At 44.7% G+C, this 26,260-nt stretch overlaps 1 protein-coding gene across 1 annotated transcript in view; it reads right to left on the bottom strand.

Moving 5' to 3' along the window:
• Window positions 1-26,260, bottom strand: part of LOC137541184 (NXPE family member 4-like) — a 128,519-nt gene that overhangs the window by 20,863 nt on the left and 81,396 nt on the right. Inside the window, exon 5 of the mRNA XM_068262357.1 lies at window positions 23,637-23,855. Within this exon, the coding sequence (XP_068118458.1) occupies window positions 23,637-23,855 (219 nt within the window). The remainder of the gene's footprint in view (window positions 1-23,636; window positions 23,856-26,260) is intronic.

The raw sequence follows: 26,260 nt of genomic DNA on the forward strand, positions 1-26,260 counted from the left end.
AATGCTTCAGTATCACTAATATCCTCAAACTGATGTGTAAATAACTCCTCTGACACATCAAGTGAAGCGGCTGTCACTGCGGTGCTGGTGGTGGTGGTTGTACTAGCGGTGCGAGTCGTAAGTCGTGGGGTGCCTGAATCAGAGCTAGAGGAGGATGGTGCGGCAAGGTTCCCGAGAGGAAGCGGTAGAAGTTGGGCCGTGCTGTAGTGCAAGCCAGTCAACTACCTCCTCCACATGTTAGGAGTTCAGGGTATGTGGCCCGTGAACACTGGGCATTTTTCTAGGGTCACAGGAAATCACAGGAGCATGACCCCCTATGACCCCTGTGGTGTGGCCTGCCTCTGCCTCTCATTTTTTTATTTCACAATATTAAAATCCCCCCAAAAATATCCTGCAAGTGAGGAGGAACTGGTTTACTTCACACAGGTCTGTGATATATCAATTTCAAAAGATAACAAAAATAGCACTTATGATGGGGTGTATTGGGGAAGCTGCTGTGGATATTTGGCCGCATAACGCGGATATCCATGGATATCCGGATCCGAAATACTGTAACTCAGGAGATGACATCCTGGAGCCAATCAGAGGGCTCCCAGCAGAAGCCCTAGCAACCAATCACAGAGGGGAACCCTGGCCAGCCCCACCTGAGCCAATCAGAGGGCTCCCAGCCTAAACCCTGGCACCCAATCACAGAAAGGAACACTGGCCAGCCCCCCTGTATAATAAGGAGGGCTGCCATGATGAGACATATCGTCTTAGCCTGCTGAATACTCACTGATAGACATGCTCCAGTGCTGGTGGCCTAGCAAGGGCTGTACACAGTTGTAAACCTAAAGCTGTTCAGTGATGAACCTCTTCACTACTATCACTACACTACTGTTAAATCATTAATTAGCTTGATTGATGTCATAGTGTGACAGTCAGAGTGTGTGCTCCAGTGCTGCTGGTCTAGCAGTGATAAACCGAAAGCTGTTCAGTGATTAATCCCTTCACTATCACTACACTATTGTTAAATCATTAATTAGCTTGATGTAATTTGTGTGACAGTCAGAGTGTGTGCTGCAGGCAGCTGTTATGTGTCTGTGTGTGTGCTGTGCACAGATCAGGCCAGCTTCTGACTGCTGGCCAGCTATTAGCCTTAGGTATAGGTTAGGTTAGGGATTAGGGGATAGGATTACTGTGTTATTGTGTAGTTATTACTGTAGTACTGCAGTCAGTGCTAGTAGTTGTTAGAGTAGTAGTACTACTGTGTTAGCTTTCTGCAGAACTGCTGTGCTGTGAGCAGTGGTAGTGTGACAGTTAGTGTGCACTAGTGTCTTCTCCTCTGCTGTCGGACTGTGACTCGGCACTTGGCACAATGTCACGTGGCACTTGGCATGTGTCACTTGGCATGCGGCACTTACCAAGTGTCATATGACACGTGGAGTGCCACGTGACACGTGGCAAGTGCCACTTGACACGTGGCAAGTAGTGGTGCTCAGCAGAGCTCGAATATTCGAGTAGCTCGAATATTCGAGCTCTTTTCCAGCTATTCGAGCTCGGTATTCGAGCTCAGAATAGCTGTAGCTATTCGAATGGGCTATTCGAGTGTACTCGAATAGCCCATTCACTATTCGAGCTATTCGAGCAAAACGGCGCTATTCGAGCTCGGTACCGAGCTCGAATAGCGTCATAGCCCAGATTGATGTCCTTAGAGCCAATCAGAGGGCTCCCAGGCCCTCTGACGGCAGCCAATCACAGAGGGGGACCCTGGCCAGCCCCTACCCTATAAATAGCGGCCGCCATGTTAGGTTTCTCCGTGCTTGCCTGAGACTTGTACAGAGAGAGAGTTGCTCCTTTGTGCTTTGGCTTAGCAAGAGCTCTATTGTGGTCATTTACCTAGCGTTTTTGCTCACATACACCTCCTATACACACCTATATTGTTGTTAGTTAGTTAGACATTGTATTTTAGTTAGTAGCTTTTGTGTTACATAGAGAGAGACTCAGACAGCTGCTGCACGCTTACAGCTTTAGGCCTCAGGGCCTGCCTGTGTGGGCAGCTGTTCTCTCATGTCCTCTGTTTATTTCTCTCATCTATACCAGTATTTCTGCTGTCCTTTACTACTGATTGTATTAGTATTGTAGTTATATACTGTAACTGTACTAGGACACTCACTGTCACTGTTCATAGGCTACTAGCTGCTCCTGCGTGTGTGCACTCACTTTCTGTGTACACACTACACACACTCTATTTCCTTCTGATAACTGATTGATTATTGTAATTGATTATTGCAATTAGTTAGTTGTACTTACTGTTACTACTTACTGTACTAGGAGTCTAGGACACTCAGTCACTGTTCATAGGCTACTAGCTCCTGCGTGTGTGCACTCACGGTCTGTGTACACACTACACACACTCTATTTCCTTCTGATAACTGATTGATTATTGTAATTAGTTAGTTGTACTTACTGTTACTACTTACTGTACTAGGAGTCTAGGACACTCAGTCACTGTTCATAGGCTACTAGCTCCTGCGTGTGTGCACTCACTGTCTGTGTACACACTACACACACTCTATTTCCTTCTGATAACTGATTGATTATTGTAATTAGTTAGTTGTTTGTACTTACTGTTACTACTTACTCTTACTGTACTAGGAGTCTAGGACACTCAGTCACTGTTCATAGGCTACTAGCTCCTGCGTGTGTGCACTCACTGTCTGTGTACACACACTACACACACTCTATTTCCTTCTGATAACTGATTGATTATTGTAATTAGTTAGTTGTTTGTACTTACTGTTACTACTTACTCTTACTGTACTAGGAGTCTAGGACACTCAGTTACTGTTCATAGGCTACTAGCTCCTGCGTGTGTGCACTCACTGTCTGTGTACACACACTACACACAGTCACACACTCTATTTCCTTCTGATAACTGATTGATTATTGTAATTAGTTAGTTGTACTTACTGTTACTACTTACTCTTACTGTACTAGGAGTCTAGGACACTCAGTCACTGTTCATAGGCTACTAGCTCCTGCGTGTGTGCACTCACTGTCTGTGTACACACACTACACACACTCTATTTCCTTCTGATAACTGATTGATTATTGTAATTAGTTAGTTGTACTTACTGACTGTTACTACTTACTTACTTACTGTACTAGACACACTCACTCAGTCACTGTTCATAGGCTAGCTCCTGCGCGTGTTTGCGCGTGCGTGCACTCACTGTCTGTAGTGTACACACACTAAATTTACTTGTGATTACTACTGATTATTGTAACTGCTAGTTGTACTTCCTGACTGTTACTACTTACTTACTGTACTAGGGACACTCACTCAGTCACCTCACCCACCAACCCACTCCATTAAAGTACCCCATTTTTTACCCGCCCTTTTAAAAAACTTTTGTCTATACGCCCAAAACATCAAAGATGTCTGGAAGTGGCAGCCAGCGCGGTTTGGGCAAGGGGAAGGGCAGCAAGGGAATCAGGAGGAGAGGGAGCAGCATTGTGGCAGGCCGCGGCCGCGCCACCATGCACAGTTCCGCAGCAGCAGCGTCAGTGGCTAACATTCCTCCCATAGCCACTGGCCGTGGACGCCTTGGGCGCCGCCCAGCAGGAGCATCTGCAACTCACGCTGCAGAGAAACAGCAGCAGCAGCGTGTAGCACCTGCTCCGATTTTCCTCCAGCCGGGTCGGAAACGTCCCATTGAGGAAAAGCATGCAGACACTGTGGTGCAACTCATGACGGAGGATGAGCAGCCCGCCATCAGCTCTGCATCCGAGGCCTCCACCCTCACCACCACCACCCCTGTTCGCAGCAGCCGCCCAGCAGGGTCTGGGGAGGAGGCCAGTTCACCGTCACAAGTTGGCGACCTATCACTCAGCAGTATTTTTACCCCAGGCACCATCAGGGTATTGTCTGCTGTTGTTGGCGATTTGGAGGAGGAGATGCTGATGGGCACTTTGGGGGATGAGGGATTGGACAGCAAGACTGTGGCGACAGTCAAGCAGCCCATCCATGCATCAGGAGAGGAGTTTGGGGGGTCATCATCCCAGCAGGGCATGTTTCAGGAGGGGGAGGATGATGATGACCCGGTGACAGACAGAGACTGGGCGCCACCACCTCCAGGGGATGTCGTCCTCAGCAGCTCTGAGGAGGAGGAGGAGGATGCGCTTGTGGGCCTTGCAAGGAGGCGCATCATTGCAAGCATTGGCAGCAGTAGGCAGGTCCCACAGCCTGCTGGTGTCTCAGGCTCAGCAGCAGCAGCAGCAGCATCTGCCAGTACCACCACCAGCCGCACCCAAGCCCCCCCCCAACCACCACAGGGAGACAGGCAGCAGCGCTTCCATGCCGTAGGGGGATGTTTCTGTCACCAATCTGGCGATATTTCACCATGCCCACTGTGTACAGCAAGTACGCCACTTGCAACCACTGTCAGCGGAAGTTGAGCAGAGGTGCAGACCCCTTAAAGTTCAGCACCAGCTCGCTCATCAACCACCTTGCTGCGAAACATTTCCACCAGCATGAGGAGTTCCAGAGGCTGAAGGCATCTGGTGCTGGCAGTGGCACCACACCCATCACTGCACAGCCTTCAGCAGCAGCAGCAGCAGCAGCAACAGCAGCCACCCGCCCTCCTGCTCCTCCAGCAGCACCAGCAGGAGTGCGGAAACGCACTGCTCCTCCCCCCTCTGCAACTCCTGCCGCCGACACTGAGGCCTGTTCTGGCAGCCAGTCCTCAGTGGCCTCCTCCGCTGTGTCTGCTGATTCCCGTGCCAGCAAAAGGCCACGCCAGAGCCTTTTGAGCGAGTCCTTCCAGGGGGTGGTTAGGGCTCTGCCTCCCAGCAGCCGTCGCGTGCGGCAGCTGAACGGCTTGCTGGCACGGGCCATGTGCTCCCAACTCCTGCCGTACACGCTCGTGCAGGAGGGGAGCGACATTCGTGCGCTGCTTGCTTGCGCAGCCCCAGACTGGCAGCTCCCCAGCAGACACTTTTTCTCCCGCAAGGCCATTCCTGCACTGCACCGCTTTGTGATGGCCAATGTGGAGCGAGGGCTGGAGCACGCGGTTGGTGAAAGGGTCCACGTCACCATGGACTCCTGGAGCAGTCGCTTCGGGACAGGCCGCTACCTGTCCTTCACTGTCCACTGAGTCAGCTTGGTGGAAGGGGGTGAGGATGGGAGAGCAGCAGCGGGCACAGCAGCAGCAGCAACACAGTGGGTGGTGCCACCCCGCAGGGTCAGGGGAACTGCAGCAGGTTCCTCCGATCCTCTGCCATCCTCCGGCACACCTGGCCAAACCCCCCGCCTCAGCAGCAGCGTGAAGGCCCGCCACTGCCAAGCGCTGCTGCACTTGGTCAGCCTTGGGAAGACCAAGCTGACGGCAACCCATGTGTTGGCCAAAATCCAGGAGCAGGAGAGGATTTGGCTGACCCCCAGAGGCCTCAGAGTCGGAGAGGTGGTGGCCGACAATGGGGCCAATCTGGTTGCCGCAATAGACAGGGGAAACCTGACCCACATCCCCTGTCTTGCCCACGTGCTGAACCTGGTGGTGCAGAAGTTCTTGCGCACCTACCAGGGGATGGGCGAACTGCTGGAAACGGCAAGGAACGTTGTGCGTCACTTCCGGCGCTCGGCTGCAGCCTGTGCGAGCCTGGAAGACGTGCAAAAGGAGCTGGATCTGCCACGCCATCGGCTGATCCTTGACGTTCCGACTCGCTGGAACTCCACCCTGGTGATGTTGGAGCGTCTGGTTGAACAGAAGCGCGCTGTCAAACAGTACCTTGCCCTGGCCACTGTTTCCGCCGCTCAGAGAAGGGACAAGACCAGCAACATCCCGTCCATCGTCCCCGATGATGACTGGAGGCACATGCAGCAGGTGTGCTTAGTGCTGGCTCCCTTTCTGCAGGACACTAACATGGTGAGCAGGGACCATGCTATGGTCTGCGAGTGGGTGCCCCTGGTTTGTCTGCTGAACAGGGCCCTCGATGCTTTGCTGGAACAGGGAGCGGCAGCCTTGGACCAGCAGGAGCGGCAAGCAGCTGCACAGTCCACCTCTGAGGGGGAGGAGGAGGAGGACTTGGTGGAGGTCCCTGACCTTGCTGCTGATGAGGGGGAGCAGCACAGTGCAGCTGAGTTGGTGCGGGGGTGGAGAGAGGATGAGGCTGACGAGGCAGAGGAGGAGGATGAGGACAGCAGCACTGCCGTCGATGTGCCAGCAGACGTGGCCCGCCTCTTCCCAATGGCAGCGCACATGCTGACGTGCCTGCGCAGAGACCCCAGGGTGATCCAGATGAAGCAGAGGGAGGACATCTGGATCAGCATGATGTTGGACCCACGCCTCAAGGGGAAGTTGAGCCAGTTCCTGCCGCCTGCAGAAGGAGACCCAGCGCAACAAATAAGGAGCTTGCAGCAGGCCCTTGTTGAGCGCTTGGAGGAAGCCTTCCCCCAGCCTTCCACCCCCACTGTCCAGCAGCCAGCACAGAGGCAGCAGCAGGTGCCTGCATCCAGCAGCAAGCGCCCCACAGACCTGCTGTCTCTCAGCCATGAGCTCTACAGGACTGTAGAGGCTCCGGCAGCAGTGACTAGAGAGGAGGTGCATGCAGCAGCATCCTCCACCGGTCACGGCCAGCGCCTGACCCGCATGGTGGCTGACTACATGGGGTCCTACAGCGGGCTTGACAGCGATGCCCCTGTTGATCCCATGGAGTATTGGGTCAAGCGCCTGGAGATCTGGAGCGAGCTGGCGCAGTACGCCCTGGAAGTGCTGTCCTGCCCCCCTTCCAGCGTGCTGTCCGAGCGCTGCTTCAGTGCAGCTGGTGGTGTGGTCACCGAGAAACGCTCACGTCTGTCTCACAAGTCTGTGGACAGACTGACGTTTCTCAAGATGAACCAGGCGTGGGTGGAAGGCGAGTTCCTGGCCCCTGTTGTCGGCGAGAGGGGGACATGAACTGGCTAAGAACCATCGTTAATGTGCCTTACCACCCTTTACCACCTCCTGGCTCCTGCTCACTAAGCCAGCCTGGTTCACTTTGACTATTACGTCGCCTGCAGCCACACATTTTACACCTACAGTGGGCTGCTGTGTACTGCCCTTCTGCTGTCTGTCTGTGTTTCCCACTGCCAGGGTACACAGATTTACCTTCTGCTGCCGCTCTGCCACCAGCTATTACGTCAAACAATAGCTATATATCTGTGTAATTTGTTTTACAAACAAAACCAAAAAACCATTAAAAAAAAAAAAAAGGTTTAATTTTTCTGAGGTGCCCGGGTTGAAAACTGTGTTGTCCCAGTTGTGTATTGGACACGATGTGGGCTGCACGACCGCTGTCTGGGACCTCCTGTTGTGTTCATTTACAGCCTGGTATCACCGCTAGGTACCAGGGCTATTATGTCACGCTGCCTGCCTGCTGCCACACTCACACTACTCCTCCATTCCTCCTGCTGCTGCTGTCTGTCTGTGTTTCCCACTGCCAGGGTACACAGAATTACCTTCTGCTGCCAGTCTGCCACCAGCTATTACGTCAAACAATAGCTGCACACAAAATTACTCCTCCATTCCTCCTGCTGCTGCTGCTGTCTGTCTGTCTGTGTTTCCCAATGCCAGGGTACACAGATTTACCTTCTGCTGCCACTCTGCCACCAGCTATTACGTCAAAAAATAGCTATATCTGTGTAATTGGTTGTAAAACCAAAACTACAAAACCATTACAAAAAAAAAGGTTTAATTTTTCTGAGGTGCCCGGGTTGAAAACTGTGTTGTCCCAGTTGTGTATTGGACACGATGTGGGCTGCACGACCGCTGTCTGGGACCTCCTGTTGTGTTCATTTACGGCCTGGTATCACCGCTAGGTACCAGGGCTATTATGTCACGCTGCCTACCTGCTGCCACACTCACACTACTCCTCCATTCCTCCTGCTGCTGCTGTCTGTCTGTGTTTCCCACTGCCAGGGTACACAGAATTACCTTCTGCTGCCAGTCTGCCACCAGCTATTACGTCAAACAATAGCTGCACACATAATTACTCCTCCATTCCTCCTGCTGCTGCTGCTGTCTGTCTGTCTGTGTTTCCCAACGCCAGGGTACACAGATTTACCTTCTGCTGCCACTCTGCCACCAGCTATTACGTCAAAAAATAGCTATATCTGTGTAATTGGTTGTAAAACCAAAACTACAAAACCATTACAAAAAAAAGGTTTAATTTTTCTGAGGTGCCCGGGTTGAAAACTGTGTTGTCCCAGTTGTGTATTGGACACGATGTGGGCTGCACGACCGCTGTCTGGGACCTCCTGTTGTGTTCATTTACGGCCTGGTATCACCGCTAGGTACCAGGGCTATTATGTCACGCTGCCTACCTGCTGCCACACTCACACTACTCCTCCATTCCTCCTGCTGATGCTGCTGTCTGTCTGTGTTTCCCACTGCCAGGGTACACAGAATTACCTTCTGCTGCCAGTCTGCCACCAGCTATTACGTCAAACAATAGCTGCACACATAATTACTCCTCCATTCCTCCTGCTGCTGCTGCTGTCTGTCTGTCTGTGTTTCCCAACGCCAGGGTACACAGATTTACCTTCTGCTGCCACTCTGCCACCAGCTATTACGTCAAAAAATAGCTGCACACATAATTACTCCTCCATTCCTCCTGCTGCTGCTGCTGTCTGTCTGTGTTTCCCACTGCCAGGGTACACAGATTTCCCTTCTGCTGCCACTCTGCCACCAGCTATTACGTCAAACAATAGCTGCTCACATTACTCCTCCATTCCTCCTGCTGCTGCTGCTGTCTGTCTGTGTTTCCCACTGCCAGGGTACACAAATTTCCCTTCTGCTGCCACTCTGCCACCAGCTATTACGTCAAACAATAGCTGCACACATAATTACTCCTCCATTCCTCCTGCTGCTGCTGCTGTCTGTCTGTGTTTCCCACTGCCAGGGTACACAGATTTACCTTCTGCTGCCACTCTGCCACCAGCTATTACGTCAAAAAATAGCTATATCTGTGTAATTTGTTGTAAAAACAAAACAAAAAAAACCAAAAAAACAAAAAAGGTTTAATTTTTCTGAGGTGCCCGGGTTGAAAACTGTGTTGTCCCAGTTGTGTATTGGACACAATGTGGGCTGCACGACCGCTGTCTGGGACCTCCTGCCTGCTGTGTTTATTTACAGCCCTGGTATCACCGCTAGGTACCAGGGCTATTATGTCACGCTGCCTGCCTCATTGACTGCCTGCTGCCACACACTCATCCTCCTCCTCCTGCTGCTGAATTTACCTCCTGCTGTCTGTGTGTTTCCACTGCCAGGGAGCACATACAATGGCGCTTCCAACAGGCGTGCGCCACCAGCTATTTGTTACGCTCAAAAATAGCTGCATTTCTTTAAAAAAAAAAAATTTGAAAAGAGAAATAAGTGAAGAAGAAGACGATATAGAAGAAGATGAAGAAGATGAAGAAGAAGACGATGAAGAAGATGAAGATGAAGAAGATGAAGAAGATGAAGAAGATGAAGATGAAGAAGATGAAGAAGAAGAAGATGAAGATGAAGAAGATGAAGAAGAAGAAGATGAAGATGAAGAAGATGAAGAAGATGAAGAAGAAGAAGAAGAAGAAGAAGAAGAAGAAGAAGAAGAAGAAGAAGAAGAAGAAGAAGAAGAAGAAGAAGAAGAAGAAGAAGAAGAAGAAGAAGAAGAAGAAGAAGAAGAAGAAGAAGAAGAAGAAGAAGATGAAGAAGAAGAAGATGAAGAAGATGAAGAAGAAGAAGATGAAGAAGATGAAGATAAAGAAGATGATGAAGAAGAAGAAGATGAAGAAGAGGAAGAAGAAGATGAAGATGAAGATGAAGAAGAAGAAGAAGATGAAGAAGATGAAGAAGATGAAGAAGATGAAGAAGATGAAGAAGAAGATGAAGAAGATGAAGAAGATGAAGAAGAAGATGAAGAAGATGAAGAAGATGAAGAAGAAGAAGAAGAAGAAGAAGATGAAGAAGATGAAGAAGAAGATGAAGATGAAGATGAAGAAGATGAAGAAGATGAAGAAGAAGAAGATGAAGAAGATGAAGAAGATGAAGAAGAAGATGAAGAAGATGAAGAAGAAGAAGAAGATGAAGAAAAAGAAGATGAAGAAGAAGAAGATGATGATGAAGAAGATGAAGAAGAAGAAGAAGACAATATAAAAGAAGAAGAAGATATAGAAGAAGATATAGAAGAAGAAGATATAGAAGAAGAAGATATAGAAGAAGAAGAAGAAGATATAGAAGATAAAGAAGAAGAAGAAGTATATACAGTACTGAACAAATTTCTGGACACAACTTCTCTTTTCAACTTTTTTTTTTAAAGGAACATCCCCACATAATCACTTGCTGTTGTTACTTGGAAAAAAAGAGGTTTCTTGCATCATTCACCCTCAAAACAAGTGTTGGAAGCTATTTAAGGCCATTTTGAATAGTCAGCTCGAATAATGAGCTCGAATACCGACTCGAATAGTGAGCTCGAATTCCGAGGTCGAATCGAATAGTAAAAATTATTCGACTCGAATATTCGACTGACCTCGAATAATTTACTATTCGAATTCGACCTAACTCGAATTTTGAAAAGGGGTATTTGAGCACCACTGGTGGCAAGTGCTAAGTGCCAATTGAGACAAGCCATGTCGGGCATGCTCCTGGCACACGTTACACCTGATGCTGCTGCATTGCCCTGCTCCTGCTGCCTGTGCAGCTCCCACCGCCAGGCCAGGGTGCCACAGGCCACTGATAACACCTATATTTAACCCAAAAAACAATTGCTGTGTAATTTTTTGGAGGTGTCTTGGCTGAAAACTGTCATGTCCCAGTTGTGCGGTTGGACTTTGGACACAATGAGGGCTGCACGACCGCTGTCTGGAACCTAGACCTAGACGTTTTTTAAAGCAATTTATAGGGCACTTCCGGTTTTTCTATCCGGATATCCGAATCCACCCGGATAGCCCGGATAATGCGTTCGGATATCCACATGAACGCGGATATCTGAAAGTTCGGATTTGGATATCCGATCCGGATCCGGATATCTGGGTATCTGGATCCGGATCCGGATCAATTCGGATTTTGAAAAGCGGTATCCGAGCACCCCTACTGGACAGTCACTGGATGCGGAGAACTGCAATATAACAATATCAAAAAGAACAAAAAAATCACTTATGATGGGGTGTATTGTACAAACTACTGTACCAGCAGCACTATCAGTTTGTGCACACCTATGTTGTGCAGCTAAAGTTGTCACACGCCCCCTGGTGGCTGGACCACACAATGCCTTCCAATCGGTTTCAGCACACAGACCATCCAATCTCATGGATGCAATCGATGAGCTGAAACCATTGGAATTTTGGCAGCAGACAGGCTAGAAGGGAGCTTGTGAGTTACAGTAACACAAATTACACACTTTTCAGGGTACTAAACTGCCACAACTTCTGCACAAGGCCAGATGACCTAACCTCACTGATTCTAAAACCTGCAGATAAAATGGTTAAAACACACTCTATTCTGGCTAATAACAACACTTTTAGAAGTCTTTTTATTTATAAATGCAATATAAATAAACATATACAGAAAATCATTAAAATCAACTATTAAAGATAAAGTAAGCCAGTACAAAATAAAAGGGAAGAAAATGTGAATACTTAAGTTTCAGGTGAAATATGTCCGCTCTAGAAAACAAGGTAAAGTCCTTTGTTGCAGAACTGAGAAACAGAGAACCAGCCCTCGGTCCTCCAGCTGGTTCTGGTCAGAATGGAAAACGGGAGAACTGGGTAGGAGTCAATTTTGAGTTCTTTTGAATGACCCACATTTTTTGGGTGGGGTCTCAGGATCAGCCCCTGGGATGGACAGGGTGCGGTTAACATTCTGGGTGGGTCATTTGCGTCCCCCAAAAATATGACATTTTCATATTTCACTCCCGCTTCCCACACACAAAAAACAACCACAGATTCATAGTCCTCAGAATATGACAATTCTTATGATATCAAACTTGGATGGTGTCACATGTTCTGGCACCAAGCAGCTGAATAACTTGGTGGCTGGGTATGTCAGTGCCACCAATTTAATATTAAAATATTCACCAGATCCGGACCAGCAGAATGATATGCGTTCCATACCTCTCATATAAACGGTATTCCTTAAATAAACAAACATCATATACTCCATGTATTCTTAAGGCTGGTTGAATGGCTCCAGCAGGTCTATAAGGGACCAGATCCTGAATAGGCCCCCTGCTGTGTTTTTCCTGTCCATAAAGGAAGTCAGCCATTTGGGGTTGCTGGTCCCTGAAGGAACGCTTTTTGAACCAGGTAATTAGAAAATAAACATTTCTTATCAGAGAGCAAAGGTATCTCACGAAAAGAAGCTCTGCCAGCAGCTGGGAATAAAAACAGAGACCCCCAGGCTCGGCAGTCTGCTATACCTAAACATACAATTTGGATCTGGCCCATTAATGACAATCAGTGCAGAAAACCGATTGCGATTTCTCATGGCTCTTCTGTGACAAAATTCCCTGCACTGGACAGTCACTGGATGCAGAGAAATGCGATATAACAATATCAAAAGAGAACAAAAATAGCACTTACGATGGGGTGTATTGTGCCAGCTACTGTACCAACAGCAACAGTGTGCACAGGGCACACCTGTATCAGTGCACTGTGGGCAGTGAGACACACAGAACTGCAGTAACACAATAGTAAAGAAACCTATGTACCTGTACTAGTCCCTAGAAGGGCTCTTTGGGTGCTCAGGATGCTGTACTTACAAAACCTATGTACCAGTACCCATCCTTAGAAGGGCTCTTTGTGTGCCCCAAACGCTGTACTAACAAATTTTAGTAAGTGGCCTGTGCGCTCCTCCAAGCAACTACTCCTCACTACTGCAGCTACAGCGCGGATTAATACCCTCAGCGCCGGCTAAGTGCTGTATTGTGTAAAATGCTGGATCGCTACACCTTGGGGGGTGTCTAACCCCTATACAATGGAAGAGTAAAAGGTGAAGCGCTCAACAACACTCACACATTGACAGAAATATTCTTATATTCTTATATGAAATCCCAGCAGACCAGTAAATAATGTTATCCCAACACTAATCCAGTGGCTATCACAGTGTTAAACCAACATCATTAATTGAAAGCATAACATGGGGCATACAGTGAAAAAGTCCACCTATGAAAGAAAGGTTAACAAGTGATTATCATTTAAACCAAAATCTTCCACCCCAATGCACAATCCACTTAGATTGGATCCAAGTAAAGTTCCAACACCACCAAATAAAGTTCACAGTCTTTAACTCTGAGATCCCCCTAGTTCCTCCGATCCATATAAGTAAGCCAAAATATTCTTACCATCCGAAATGGCTGATTGTATTACAGATCAGCAGATAGGGCATGCAGCTATTTGTAGTTCCTTGAACTGGACTCCCCTTCTTCCTAAGTAAAGCTCAAACAAAGGACAACATAGTGTAATCCTGTTTCAACATAAGGATCAAACCACCACCAGTGCTCACAGCGTGCCTCCTATAGTTGTAACACCACGGTGACCAACAGGAGAAATGCACGCTCACCTATTATCCTGGCTGATCCTATGCTGACCAGCTATGCTCGCTTTCTAAGCAGAAGGTTTTTCAAAGTGCATCCGGACCTTTAAAACTCAGAAGACAAAGCTCCCATAGCATAATTCCGTTTAATAGGTAAAAAGGTTACAACATATTACACTCACATGTGTTTAAAAAGATCTATGCGCATATAAAACATTAGGACGTCCTCACCGCCGCCTCCTTCATTGAGCGTCTCCACACACCGCAACTGAGACCCCGCCCTACCGGTTTCGTCATACGACTCATCAGGGGCATGTCCTCAGATGGGTGTGGGGACGCTATATACACGCTCTATGTAAATTACTTCCTGGTTGCGCGGCTCGCATTGCTCTATTTGCTAGACTCCGGCATCATGGCGTCCTATTGCGGATGTCTTATCGATTTAGTTATATACATCTCTGCCTATACATATGAGCTCCGCACAGAGCCCGTTAGCAGTATCAAATCCATACAGTTATTATTCCGCACTCCATACGGAACTTGCACAGAACTTGAAACCTGACACAATCATCTGCCGGATCTACAAACTTAATTCAGTAAAATAAATAAAATCAATATATTAAAATTGCTAATAAGCATTAGTACTGAAAAATCGCAATTATAAAAAATTACAAACATTGCTATGACTATGATAGAGCAATATACCTCCCTTACCCATGAGATAGAATAAATTAAAATTAAATTAAACTCCGTCCTTATACTGCCTGAGTACAACAGCGCCCCCTGTCTGTATCTTAACATCAATTCATTCCACATATCAAATGAATATAATAAAATAAAATAAAATAAAATTGCACCCACACAAATATAATAATCCAACAGTGATCACCATTGAAAACAAACATTGAAGCTGGCCAGGGCGACACACACTCCCCACGTGTCTACACCCCAATTTGTATGTATCCATTGTGGCCTCCCCAAACCAGTACCCACCATGCTACCAATCATATAGACAACTTTTGGGCCCGTGTGTCACCCTCACCAGTCCCATATATCAATAGATCCCCCATACATATGTTCATATTAATTGATAACTACCCATCGAGCATCAGAATACAATCAAACATCCCATACCCTGAACTAAATTGAAAACAAAATTTATAAAGAGCCCATGCTCACCCCTAGTATCCCTAAACCACCTAGCCCGTGCTAACCCTTAGTATCCCAAACCTCCTAACCTCCTAGACAAAAAAAATTATATTTATATATTAAGTGCCTACAGTATACTCCATCAGTGGCCTCCTATCCTAATCCTGTCAGCACTCATCAGTAACCCATTAATCATCTGCTATAAAACAATTAAGATCCAATTCTATGTTAAGCCCATTGGGCCTCATAGTTTTCATTTGGAAAATCCATTTAGTCTCTAATTTAGAGATTTCACGTATCCTGTGGCATCCCCGCCACCTATCAGTTAGTTTTTGAATTGCACTGAAGTGCATGTGTGCTGGATTTGACCCATGTGTCTCTGCAAAATGTCTTGAAACACTATGACTGAGCAGGCCTTTTTCAATGTTTTTAACATGTTCATTTATTCTTGTTTTTAACATCCTCTTTGTCCGTCCAATATATTGGAGCCCGCAAGGGCACCAGATCAGGTATACAACATGGGTACTCCCACATGTAATAAATTCTCTAATAGGGAAACTGTCGCCAGTGGTAGTAGATGTATTTCGCTGTGACCTGTTGGCCTGAGCAACCAGGCATGGATTACACTGTTTGCATGGATAGAAGCCTTTCTGGCCCCAAATTCCTGTCTGATTCTTAGATTTTGGCTCATCAATACAAGTTTTCACAAGACTTCTTTGAAGATTCCCTGCCCTCCTGTAGATAAACTTCGGGCTCTTGGGAATTCTTTTGCCCAAAAGTGGGTCGTTACAAAGCAAGCCCCAATATCTTTTTATTATCCGTTCAACTTCCCTATGCTGTGCATTATATTCAAAAAACACAGCAAAATCAAATTGATCCCCTGTTGGTTTTTTGGGGTGATCCATTAACATGTTATTCCTATCACAGTCTTTGATCTTCTCAACTTCCTGTCTCAGTGGGAACTCTTGATAGCCTTTATCAACAAACCGTTGCATTAACATCCCAGCTTGCTCCTCATAGTCTGTCAGCTCCGTACAGTTTCTTCTAATTCTAGTGAACTGGCTTCTAGGTATACCAGAAGTAGTTATGGGTGAGGGAAAACTGTAATAGTTTTAAAATAAAATCAATTTGCTCCTTTTTCAATTCCGTATACACATTCAATGCCTGCTCAACGGTTCTAATAGCTTCCTCATGTGGAATGATGGTATATAAAGCACTTACATCGGCTGTAACTAACAGATCGTCCTCCTCCACCACCATTGTACTGATAGTATGTAATAATTGTTTTGTATCTCTCAACAATAATGTTAACTGCCTTACAACTGGTTGTAGGTATGAATCAATGTACTCCCCAACTCTTTGGTTGAGGGATCCAATCCCACTAACAATGGGGCGTCCTGGAGGTTCCGTCAAACTTTTTATTTTAAAACTATTACAGTTTTCCCTCACCCATAACTACTTCTGGTATGGCGGTCATTTTTACCTCCAGACACTGGGATGTGCCATGGGGCAAAATATGCACCCAGTGTGGCGAACATCTTCATGGATGACTGGGAGCTATGGATTTTGTCCCAGCCGCAAAGTGATCCAGTTAAAACCTGGAGGAGGTATATTGACGACCTGGTTTGGGTATGGAAGGGGAGCGTGGAAGATTTGCAAATATATGTGGACTGGCTTAATAGTAACGACAAGGGGATTGTGTTATCAGCAAAATGGGACAAGGGGCAAATAGATTTCTTGGACGTGGTCATATACAAAAAGGGAAATAAGTTGGGTACCAGAACCTTTTTCAAGAAAACAGACCGTAATGCGTATATCCCAGCTACAAGCTGCCATCACAGAAACTGGCTTAGTAGTATACCTAGAAGCCAGTTCACTAGAATTAGAAGAAACTGTACGGAGCTGACAGACTATGAGGAGCAAGCTGGGATGTTAATGCAACGGTTTGTTGATAAAGGCTATCAAGAGTTCCCACTGAGACAGGAAGTTGAGAAGATCAAAGACTGTGATAGGAATAACATGTTAATGGATCACCCCAAAAAACCAACAGGGGATCAATTTGATTTTGCTGTGTTTTTTGAATATAATGCACAGCATAGGGAAGTTGAACGGATAATAAAAAGATATTGGGGCTTGCTTTGTAACGACCCAATTTTGGGCAAAAGAATTCCCAAGAGCCCGAAGTTTATCTACAGGAGGGCAGGGAATCTTCAAAGAAGTCTTGTGAAAACTTGTATTGATGAGCCAAAATCTAAGAATCAGACAGGAATTTGGGGCCAGAAAGGCTTCTATCCATGCAAACAGTGTAATCCATGCCTGGTTGCTCAGGCCAACAGGTCACAGCGAAATACATCTACTACCACTGGCGACAGTTTCCCTATTAGAGAATTTATTACATGTGGGAGTACCCATGTTGTATACCTGATCTGGTGCCCTTGCGGGCTCCAATATATTGGACGGACAAAGAGGATGTTAAAAACAAGAATAAATGAACATGTTAAAAACATTGAAAAAGGCCTGCTCAGTCATAGTGTTTCAAGACATTTTGCAGAGACACATGGGTCAAATCCAGCACACATGCACTTCAGTGCAATTCAAAAACTAACTGATAGGTGGCGGGGATGCCACAGGATACGTGAAATCTCTAAATTAGAGACTAAATGGATTTTCCAAATGAAAACTATGAGGCCCAATGGGCTTAACATAGAATTGGATCTTAATTGTTTTATAGCAGATGATTAATGGGTTACTGATGAGTGCTGACAGGATTAGGATAGGAGGCCACTGATGGAGTATACTGTAGGCACTTAATATATAAATATAATTTTTTTTTGTCTAGGAGGTTAGGAGGTTTGGGATACTAAGGGTTAGCACGGGCTAGGTGGTTTAGGGATACTAGGGGTGAGCATGGGCTCTTTATAAATTTTGTTTTCAATTTAGTTCAGGGTATGGGATGTTTGATTGTATTCTGATGCTCGATGGGTAGTTATCAATTAATATGAACATATGTATGGGGGATCTATTGATATATGGGACTGGTGAGGGTGACACACGGGCCCTAAAGTTGTCTATATGATTGGTAGCATGGTGGGTACTGGTTTGGGGAGGCCACAATGGATACATACAAATTGGGGTGTAGACACGTGGGGAGTGTGTGTCGCCCTGGCCAGCTTCAATGTTTGTTTTCAATGGTGATCACTGTTGGATTATTATATTTGTGTGGGTGCACTTTTATTTTATTTTATTTTATTTTATTTTATTTTATTATATTCATTTGATATGTGGAATGAATTGATGTTAAGATACAGACAGGGGGCGCTGTTGTACTCAGGCAGTATAAGGACGGAGTTTAATTTAATTTAATTTAATTTTAATTTATTCTATCTCATGGGTAAGGGAGGTATATTGCTCTATCATAGTCATAGCAATGTTTGTAATTTTTTATAATTGCGATTTTTCAGTACTAATGCTTATTAGCAATTTTAATATATTGATTTTATTTATTTTACTGAATTAAGTTTGTAGATCCGGCAGATGATTGTGTCAGGTTTCAAGTTCTGTGCAAGTTCCGTATGGAGTGCGGAATAATAACTGTATGGATTTGCCACTGCTAACGGGCTCTGTGCGGAGCTAATATGTATAGGCAGAGATGTATATAACTAAATCGATAAGACGTCCGCAATAGGACGCCATGATGCCGGAGTCTAGCAAATAGAGCAATGCGAGCCGCGCAAACCAGGAAGTAATTTACATAGAGCGTGTATATAGCGTCCCCACACCCATCTGAGGACATGCCCCTGATGAGTCGTATGACGAAACCGGTAGGGCGGGGTCTCAGTTGCGGTGTGTGGAGACGCTCAATGAAGGAGGCGGCGGTGAGGACGTCCTAATGTTTTATATGCGCATAGATCTTTTTAAACACATGTGAGTGTAATATGTTGTAACCTTTTTACCTATTAAACGGAATTATGCTATGGGAGCTTTGTCTTCTGAGTTTTAAAGGTCCGGATGCACTTTGAAAAACCTTCTGCTTAGAAAGCGAGCATAGCTGGTCAGCATAGGATCAGCCAGGATAATAGGTGAGCGTGCATTTCTCCCGTTGGTCACCGTGGTGTTACAACTATAGGAGGCACGCTGTGAGCACTGGTGGTGGTTTGATCCTTATGTTGAAACAGGATTACGCTATGTTGTCCTTTGTTTGAGCTTTACTTAGGAAGAAGGGGAGTCCAGTTCAAGGAACTACAAATAGCTGCATGCCCTATCTGCTGATCTGTAATACAATCAGCCATTTCGGATGGTAAGAGTATTTTGGCTTACTTATATGGATCGGAGGAACTAGGGGGATCTCAGAGTTAAAGACTGTGAACTTTATTTGGTGGTGTTGGAACTTTACTTGGATCCAATCTAAGTGGATTGTGCATTGGGGTGGAAGATTTTGGTTTAAATGATAATCACTTGTTAACCTTTCTTTCATAGGTGGACTTTTTCACTGTATGCCCCATGTTATGCTTTCAATTAATGATGTTGGTTTAACACTGTGATAGCCACTGGATTAGTGTTGGGATAACATTATTTACTGGTCTGCTGGGATTTCATATAAGAATATTTCTGTCAATGTGTGAGTGTTGTTGAGCGCTTCACCTTTTACTCTTCCGCTGTACTAACAAAACCTATGTAACAGTACCGGCCCTTAGAAGGGCTCTTTGGGTGCTCAGGACAATGTACTAACAGCTAGAAAGTCAGTGGGGACACAGAACAGAGGCCTAACTAATGTTTTCCCCATCTGCAGACAGCTCTCTCCCTGCTCTTACTCACAGCTACAGGCGGATTGTAAAATCGCTTTTTTATGGGGGGAGGATCCAGGAGTGAGTGCTAGCTGATTGGCTGCCATGTGCCTGCTGACTCTGAAATGAGGGGTCAAAGTTTGGCTCCATGATGATGTATAGGGGGCGGGTCAAACACATCACGTATTCGCCTGAGAGGGCGTGAATAACCATTCTTTGCATGAACTATTCACCAGGCGAACAGTTGGGCCATCTCTAATGACAGCATCTATATTTCTCTCACCTTGAGATCCCTCAAAGTACATTCCTGCAGCTTGGAAAAAAAACACAAATAACAAACCCCCCCCCCCAAAAAAAAACAGTGTGGCCTCTCCACTTCAAAGAGTGCCTTGCCTTCTATCGTACAATAAAGCCAGAAGTAGTACAGGAGAAAAAAAAAAAGTGGGAAATCCTATATAATAAAACTGCTGCGTCCCTGCATAGCGCTGTCCCCGTGTAGCTGGGTTCGTGCTTTTTGCTACAACGCATGTGCGCAGCACGGACCCGCTCAGCAGTTGGGACTGGAAGACGGGGCCGGTGAGCCAGGCGGGCGTGTGCGCGGGCGGACGGGTGCGCGCATGAGTGGCAGGTGCACGTGCGAGAGGCAGATGGGCGAGTGCGCGCATGCGAAGTTTAAAAAAACAGACCTAGAGCCCATTTTTAAACGGGCTTGGGTCTACTAGTGATATTATAAAATAGATTTTAATCAAACTTAAAAACCTAAATTATTTTCAAAATATTTTTTCATTTTTACTTTTTTGTTTTTTTACTATTTACTGTATGTAGATAACTGCAGATAAGCCAGCTTTTTTTATTTTATAAAAACAGTTTTGGAGCTAAAAGTGGGGGGATCGGCTTATCTGCAGGTGATATAATCTTTGCAGGGCCTCCATATGGAGAACGCATGTTGGGAGCACACTGCAGATCCTAGCTACTTGTCCCGGCTCTTGTCCTGCTCCAGTTGACTTGTGTCCCCGACAGCTTCAAACTCTCCGTTAGAGCTCCGTGGTCACTTGACAGTGAGACTGGAGCTCTAGCACCGACTTATGAGGCTACATTACCCATTATGGTAGTAAATCAGGCCCATTTTAATGAAAAACAAACTTTTAGAACACTTTATGATGACGGATGCAGAAACCTAATTTTGAAATTTTGTTTTTCATTCTATTGAGTCATCCAATAAATAGAACTATACAAAAAGGAAGACACTGAGAGCCCAATATAGTGTAGTATGTACTGGAATTGTGGGTGTTTTTAGGTAAGTATATCTTAATACTCACAAACCAGGGTTACCATCCAGGTAACCACTATGTAGGCAGGTGGAGAAATTAGACCTGTCCCGACTCAGGATTATGAAGCCGCTCTCTGTAGATCGGAAGAAAAAGGGGGGCAACACCCTTCCACCATGGGTGGCTCGAGTTACGTACAAGTGGACAGAGGCACTAGAAGGATAAAAGTCACTAAAATGTTAAAAAAATAGAGGCAGTGGTGGACTTACCTCCTCCAATTGGACACAAGATGCTGTTGGTATTATTTAACAAAAAAATATACATACTCCAAAAATTGCAATGCATTTCACAGGTATATACCGCTTCATCAGGCTATAGTAGGAGCATATGACTCAAGCAGGTCTAATTCAAAGCGAAGGGCTCTTTCACATTAGGGCAGACTTTGTGCGTTAACGCAAACGGCAGCCGTTTGCGTTAACCAAGGTAAGATGAAAGTCCATAGACTTTCATTTTACCTTTCACACTCGACGCTGCGTTTCGATGCGTTGCGGTTCCGACGCACCCGGGCGCAGTTTTTCCTCCAACGCACCCGCGAGCCGGCGTTTTCCGACGGGTTTAATTACCAGCTACCGCCGCTGATTGCGTCGCACCGCAGATACTCGACGACACGCCGCAGGCAGACAACGCGTGCAGGAGAACGGCTCCTGCTCGCGTTGTCTGATGTGAAAGAGCCCTAAGAGGCGCTAAGCTTTGAATTAGACCTGCATGAGTCATATGCTCCTTCCATAGCCTGATGAAGTGGGATATACCTGCAAAAAGCGTCACACTTTTTGGAGTACTTGTGTCTACTTAGAGGAGGTAAGTCCACCCTTGCCTCCTCTATTTTTGTCATTTTTAGTGACTTTTACCCTTCTGGCGCATCCGTCTACTTGTACATAATAGAACTATCCTTGCTACAGAGATTTTGCCACTGTGTGGCAGTATCAATGTTCAGTTACAAAATGACAATAAACTGTTTGAATCTTGAATATCGGTAATTTAAACCTATATTTTACTAACTATATTTTAATATTATTATGGCAGTGGATTAGTGGAGATCATCCACCAGAATTGGAGATGCAGATCCTGGAATACAGAAACAATAACTGACTTCATTTTTTGAGTGACTGTTTTTTTTCCAACATACTAAACTTAAAGGACCACTATCACAAACAAATAGTAAAGTTTTAAAATACATAAAAATGAGCTATAAATTATTCTTCTCCTATGTTGCTGTCTCTTACAGTAGTTAGTAGAAAGCTGACAGAACAGACAGGTTTTTGATTAGTTCATCTCTTAATGGGAGATTCTCAGTATTTAATTCATTGTTTACAAAAGCACACCCTGGAAAGGATCTACAAAAAGATTCAGGTTGCCATTCCCTACCTCTTTGTACACTATTCTGGTAATTAGACTGAGCAACTACCATTCACTAAGTGCTTTTGAAAACAAAGAAAAGGCTGAGAATCCCCCATAAGGAGATGAGGTAGTTCAAAACCTGTCAGTTTTGTCAGCTTTCCATTACCTACTGTAAGTGATAGCGACATAGGAGAATAGTAATTTATAGCACATTTTACTCTGGGAGGAATGCACATTTAAATAATGTGTTTTCATGTACCGTATTTTAAATTTTACACTTTTTGTGATAGCTTTCAAAGCAGATAAACGGTAATTTATAAACAGGCTATGTTACTTGTGCACAAAAGCAAATATGGTAATGGTAACTCCAAGGGTAATAAGAAGTAGGAAAACACATTTTATTGATTATTGTGTCAGAGTTTTATGTCACTTTAACTTGCTTACGACTGCTCCATGCCAACTGGCGTGGACGCAGAGGCAGCCCCAGGACCGCTCAACGCCAATTGGTGTGAAGTCCTTGGGCGGGGCTTTGCAGGAGATCGTGCACGCCGATGCGCACACATCTCCGCTTGAATGACGGAGCTCCGCTCCGTCATCAGTCACCCAGCGGCGATTGCTGCTAGGAGACTGTTAGATGGCTAAATCGTCTATTTACATTGTACAGCGACACTGCTGTCCCCCTGGGAGGTACAGAACCAATTGGCGGTCATAGGCTGATGCCTATGACAGACGATGGCTGTGATTGGCTGATGGGGGGAGGGAGGGACGGGTATGAAAAAAAATAGTAATATTTATTAAAATAAAAATACAAATAAATAAAAAAATAAACAAACATGCCAGGGGGGGGGGGGGGGGGAATCACTTGTGTGCTGAGTTGTATGGCCCTGCAGCAAGGCCTTAAAGCTGCAGTGGCCTAAACTGTAAAAAATAGCCTGGTCACTAGGGGGTGTAAGCCTACGGTCCTTAAGTGGTTAAAGAGTAACTATAGCAACATATAGTAGAATGCAGTAAATTATTTAGGATATCCGCTCTCACTTAAATGTCCTGGTTTCAACATTAGAAGTACTTCCTATATCTATTTATTTTTGGATATTGGTATGTAGCCCCACCCACTAATAATTATTCTAGGGTGTTCATTATGCAGACCCCGCCCCCCACCACCCTCCCGAGCATTCTGGGAGACTAGACATGTTTTTGTACTGGCTTAGGAACGCTCACTCGCTCAGTAATTGAGCATTCCGCAGAGATCAGTTGCCAGTACTAAAGATATTGCTACCTGTGATACATTTCAGAGAGTAGATCAGGGAGTGGAAAGATTTTACAATGGGCAAACACTGACCAAATCAATTATAAATTATTTTGTAAAAAAAAAAAAAAAAAAAGCTATTTTATTCATTATGTTATTTTGGTTAATGTTGCTCTTCAGGGGACATGGGGGATTGATAAAGATTAAAATCTCGGAATGGACTGTAATGAAGTACAACAACCCCATGTATTTCAGTACTCACATTTCAGCAGGTTTAGGAAGTACGTCAGCCACTGGCCAAGAGTTGAATCTCCCTTCAAATACACCATTTTGTGAGCAAGGCAAGTGCTGATTTTTTCCACGCGCTCAAATGATGACACGTCACAGTGCAGGGTATGCCACAAATTGTTCAAGAAATATCCACTAGGGAACTGGAGTGGAATGCCAGTCTTGCATTTAGGTTTAGCTTCTACTGTTCGATCTGCAAAATAAGAACAGCACATTTACAATATTTCTTAAACACATAAACATATCCTCTATCCAATTTACTTTTTCTCCTAAGTTTTCTCCTAGGTGATATTTCACACCTTATCAATAAGATGTCTTTTAAGCTGCCAGCAAGCAAGAAAATACTAGGGATAATTGTGGCAATAATTTTCACCTACTTTTTGGTACATTTTCAATTGCAGAGTGCTGAAAATTTATATTAAACAGAACATAAAATATTTTCACCTAGGAAAAAACATAGGAGAAAAGGGGAATTACATAAGGCCCATGGGCACATACGCAATTCACTTTTTCTCTTATGTTCTCTCCTAGGAGATACATGTTCATCTTCTCTTTATAACAATTTTACAGTACTTTGCAATTGAAAAAGTACCAAAAAGTAGGTGTAAAAGTACTGCCAAAATAATTTTGAATATTTTTTTGTTGGCTGCTTATTGAAAAGGCATTTTATTGTTATTATAATTTTTTTATAAAAAAAAGTGCCAACATATTCTGCCATATTGTCTAGCGGTAAGAGATTTGATAGTTCTTTCTACTAATGTGCATGGTTGCTTTATAAACAAAATAAAAACAAGTATAAAACAGTATAAATCAAAAAATAAAATTAAGCACTGCCGTGGATAACTGTCTACAATTTATCCTAGCTATATCAGAATAAATATATAAACAGTATATATATATATATATATATATATATATATATATATATATATATATATATATATATATATATATATATATATATATATTAAGATGCAAAAGTTTGGGCAACCTTGTTAATCGTCATAAACATAATTAGGCAGTTGCATGAATTTGGGCACCACAAAATAGCAATGAGATCAATATTTAGTAGATCCTCCTTTTGCAGCCTCTAATCGCTTCCTGTAGCTTCCAATGAGAGTCTGGATTCTAGATGAAGGTATTTTGGACCATTGTTCCTTACAAAACATTTCTAGTTCATTCAGGTTTGATGGCTTCCGAGCATGGACAGCTTTCTTTAAAGTGAACCTCCAGACTAAAAATCTACTCAGCAGCACTGAAAAGGCCTGGTGTTTCTTTAACAGTTTCACAGCATCAGAACTTTGTTTTTCTTACCTAAGTCTCATTTTTAGCTGCACAGAAGAAAACTGCCCGGGCATTTTTCTCCTGATGCTGTGCAAAGCATGATGCGATTTCTGATATTGTTGTTCTCGTTCTGGTGTTTTGGTGCAATTTTTTTTAATTTTGCATTTGAGATTTAAAGCCTAGCGTGTGCAGCTGGGAGGGGTGATTAGGACACAGGACAGTTGGAACTATGTCTCATGCTCCCTGTCACCTCCTTTCAACCAAAAAGATGTCTGCCACCATGACAAAGATGGCAGCCCCCATGAAATCACAAACATTTGCCTGTTCTTTTAAAACAGGGTGGGTAAGAGGTTATATTACCCATCTATTTTAATTAACACAACTAATTTAACTTAATGACAGTATGTTTGTTTAGGCTGAAGTTCCCCTTTAACTCACACCACAGATTTTCAATTATATTCAGGTCTCGGGACTGAGATGGCCATTCCAGAATGTTGTACTTGTTCCTCTGCATGAATGCCTTAGTGGATTTTGAGCAGTGTTTAGGGTTGTTGTCTTTTTAAAAGATCCAGCCCCGGCGCAGCTTCAGCTTTGTCACTGATTCCTGGACATTGGTCTCCAGAATCTGTTGATACTGAGTGGAATCCATGTGTCCCTCAACTTTGACAAGATTCCCAGTCCCTGCACTGGCCACACAGCCCCACAGCATGATGGAACCACCACCATATTTTACTTTAGGTTGCAGGTGTTTTTGTTGGAATCCTGTTTTTTTTCCCTCCGTGCATAATGCCCCTTGTTATGCCCAAATAGCTCAATTTTAGTTTCATCAGTCCACAGCACCTTATTCCAAAATGATGCTGGCTTGTCCAAATGTGCTTTAGCATACCTCAAGCGGCTTTGTTTGTGCTGTGGGTGGAGAAAAAGCTTCCTCTGCATCACTCCCTCATACAGCATCTCCTAGTGTAAAGTGTGCCGAATGGTTGAACGCGCATAGTGACTCCATCTGCAGCAAGATGATGTTGTAGGTCTTTAGTGCTGGTCTGTGGGTTGACTCTGACTGTTCTCACCATTTGTTGCTTCTGTCTATCCAACATTTTTCTTGGCCTGCCACTTCAAGCCTTAACTTGAACTGAGCCTGTGGTCTTCCCTTTCCTCAGTATGTTCCAAACTGTGGAAACAGACAACTGAAATGTCTGACACAGCTTTCTGTATCCTTCCCCTAAACAATGATGGTGAACAATCTTTGTCTTCAGGTTATTTGAGGATTGTTTTGAGACCCCCATGTTGCTACTCTTCAGAAAAAAATTAAAAGAG

This window comes from Hyperolius riggenbachi, chromosome 12, assembly GCF_040937935.1.
Source record: "Hyperolius riggenbachi isolate aHypRig1 chromosome 12, aHypRig1.pri, whole genome shotgun sequence".
Classification (NCBI taxonomy): Eukaryota; Metazoa; Chordata; class Amphibia; order Anura; family Hyperoliidae; genus Hyperolius; species Hyperolius riggenbachi.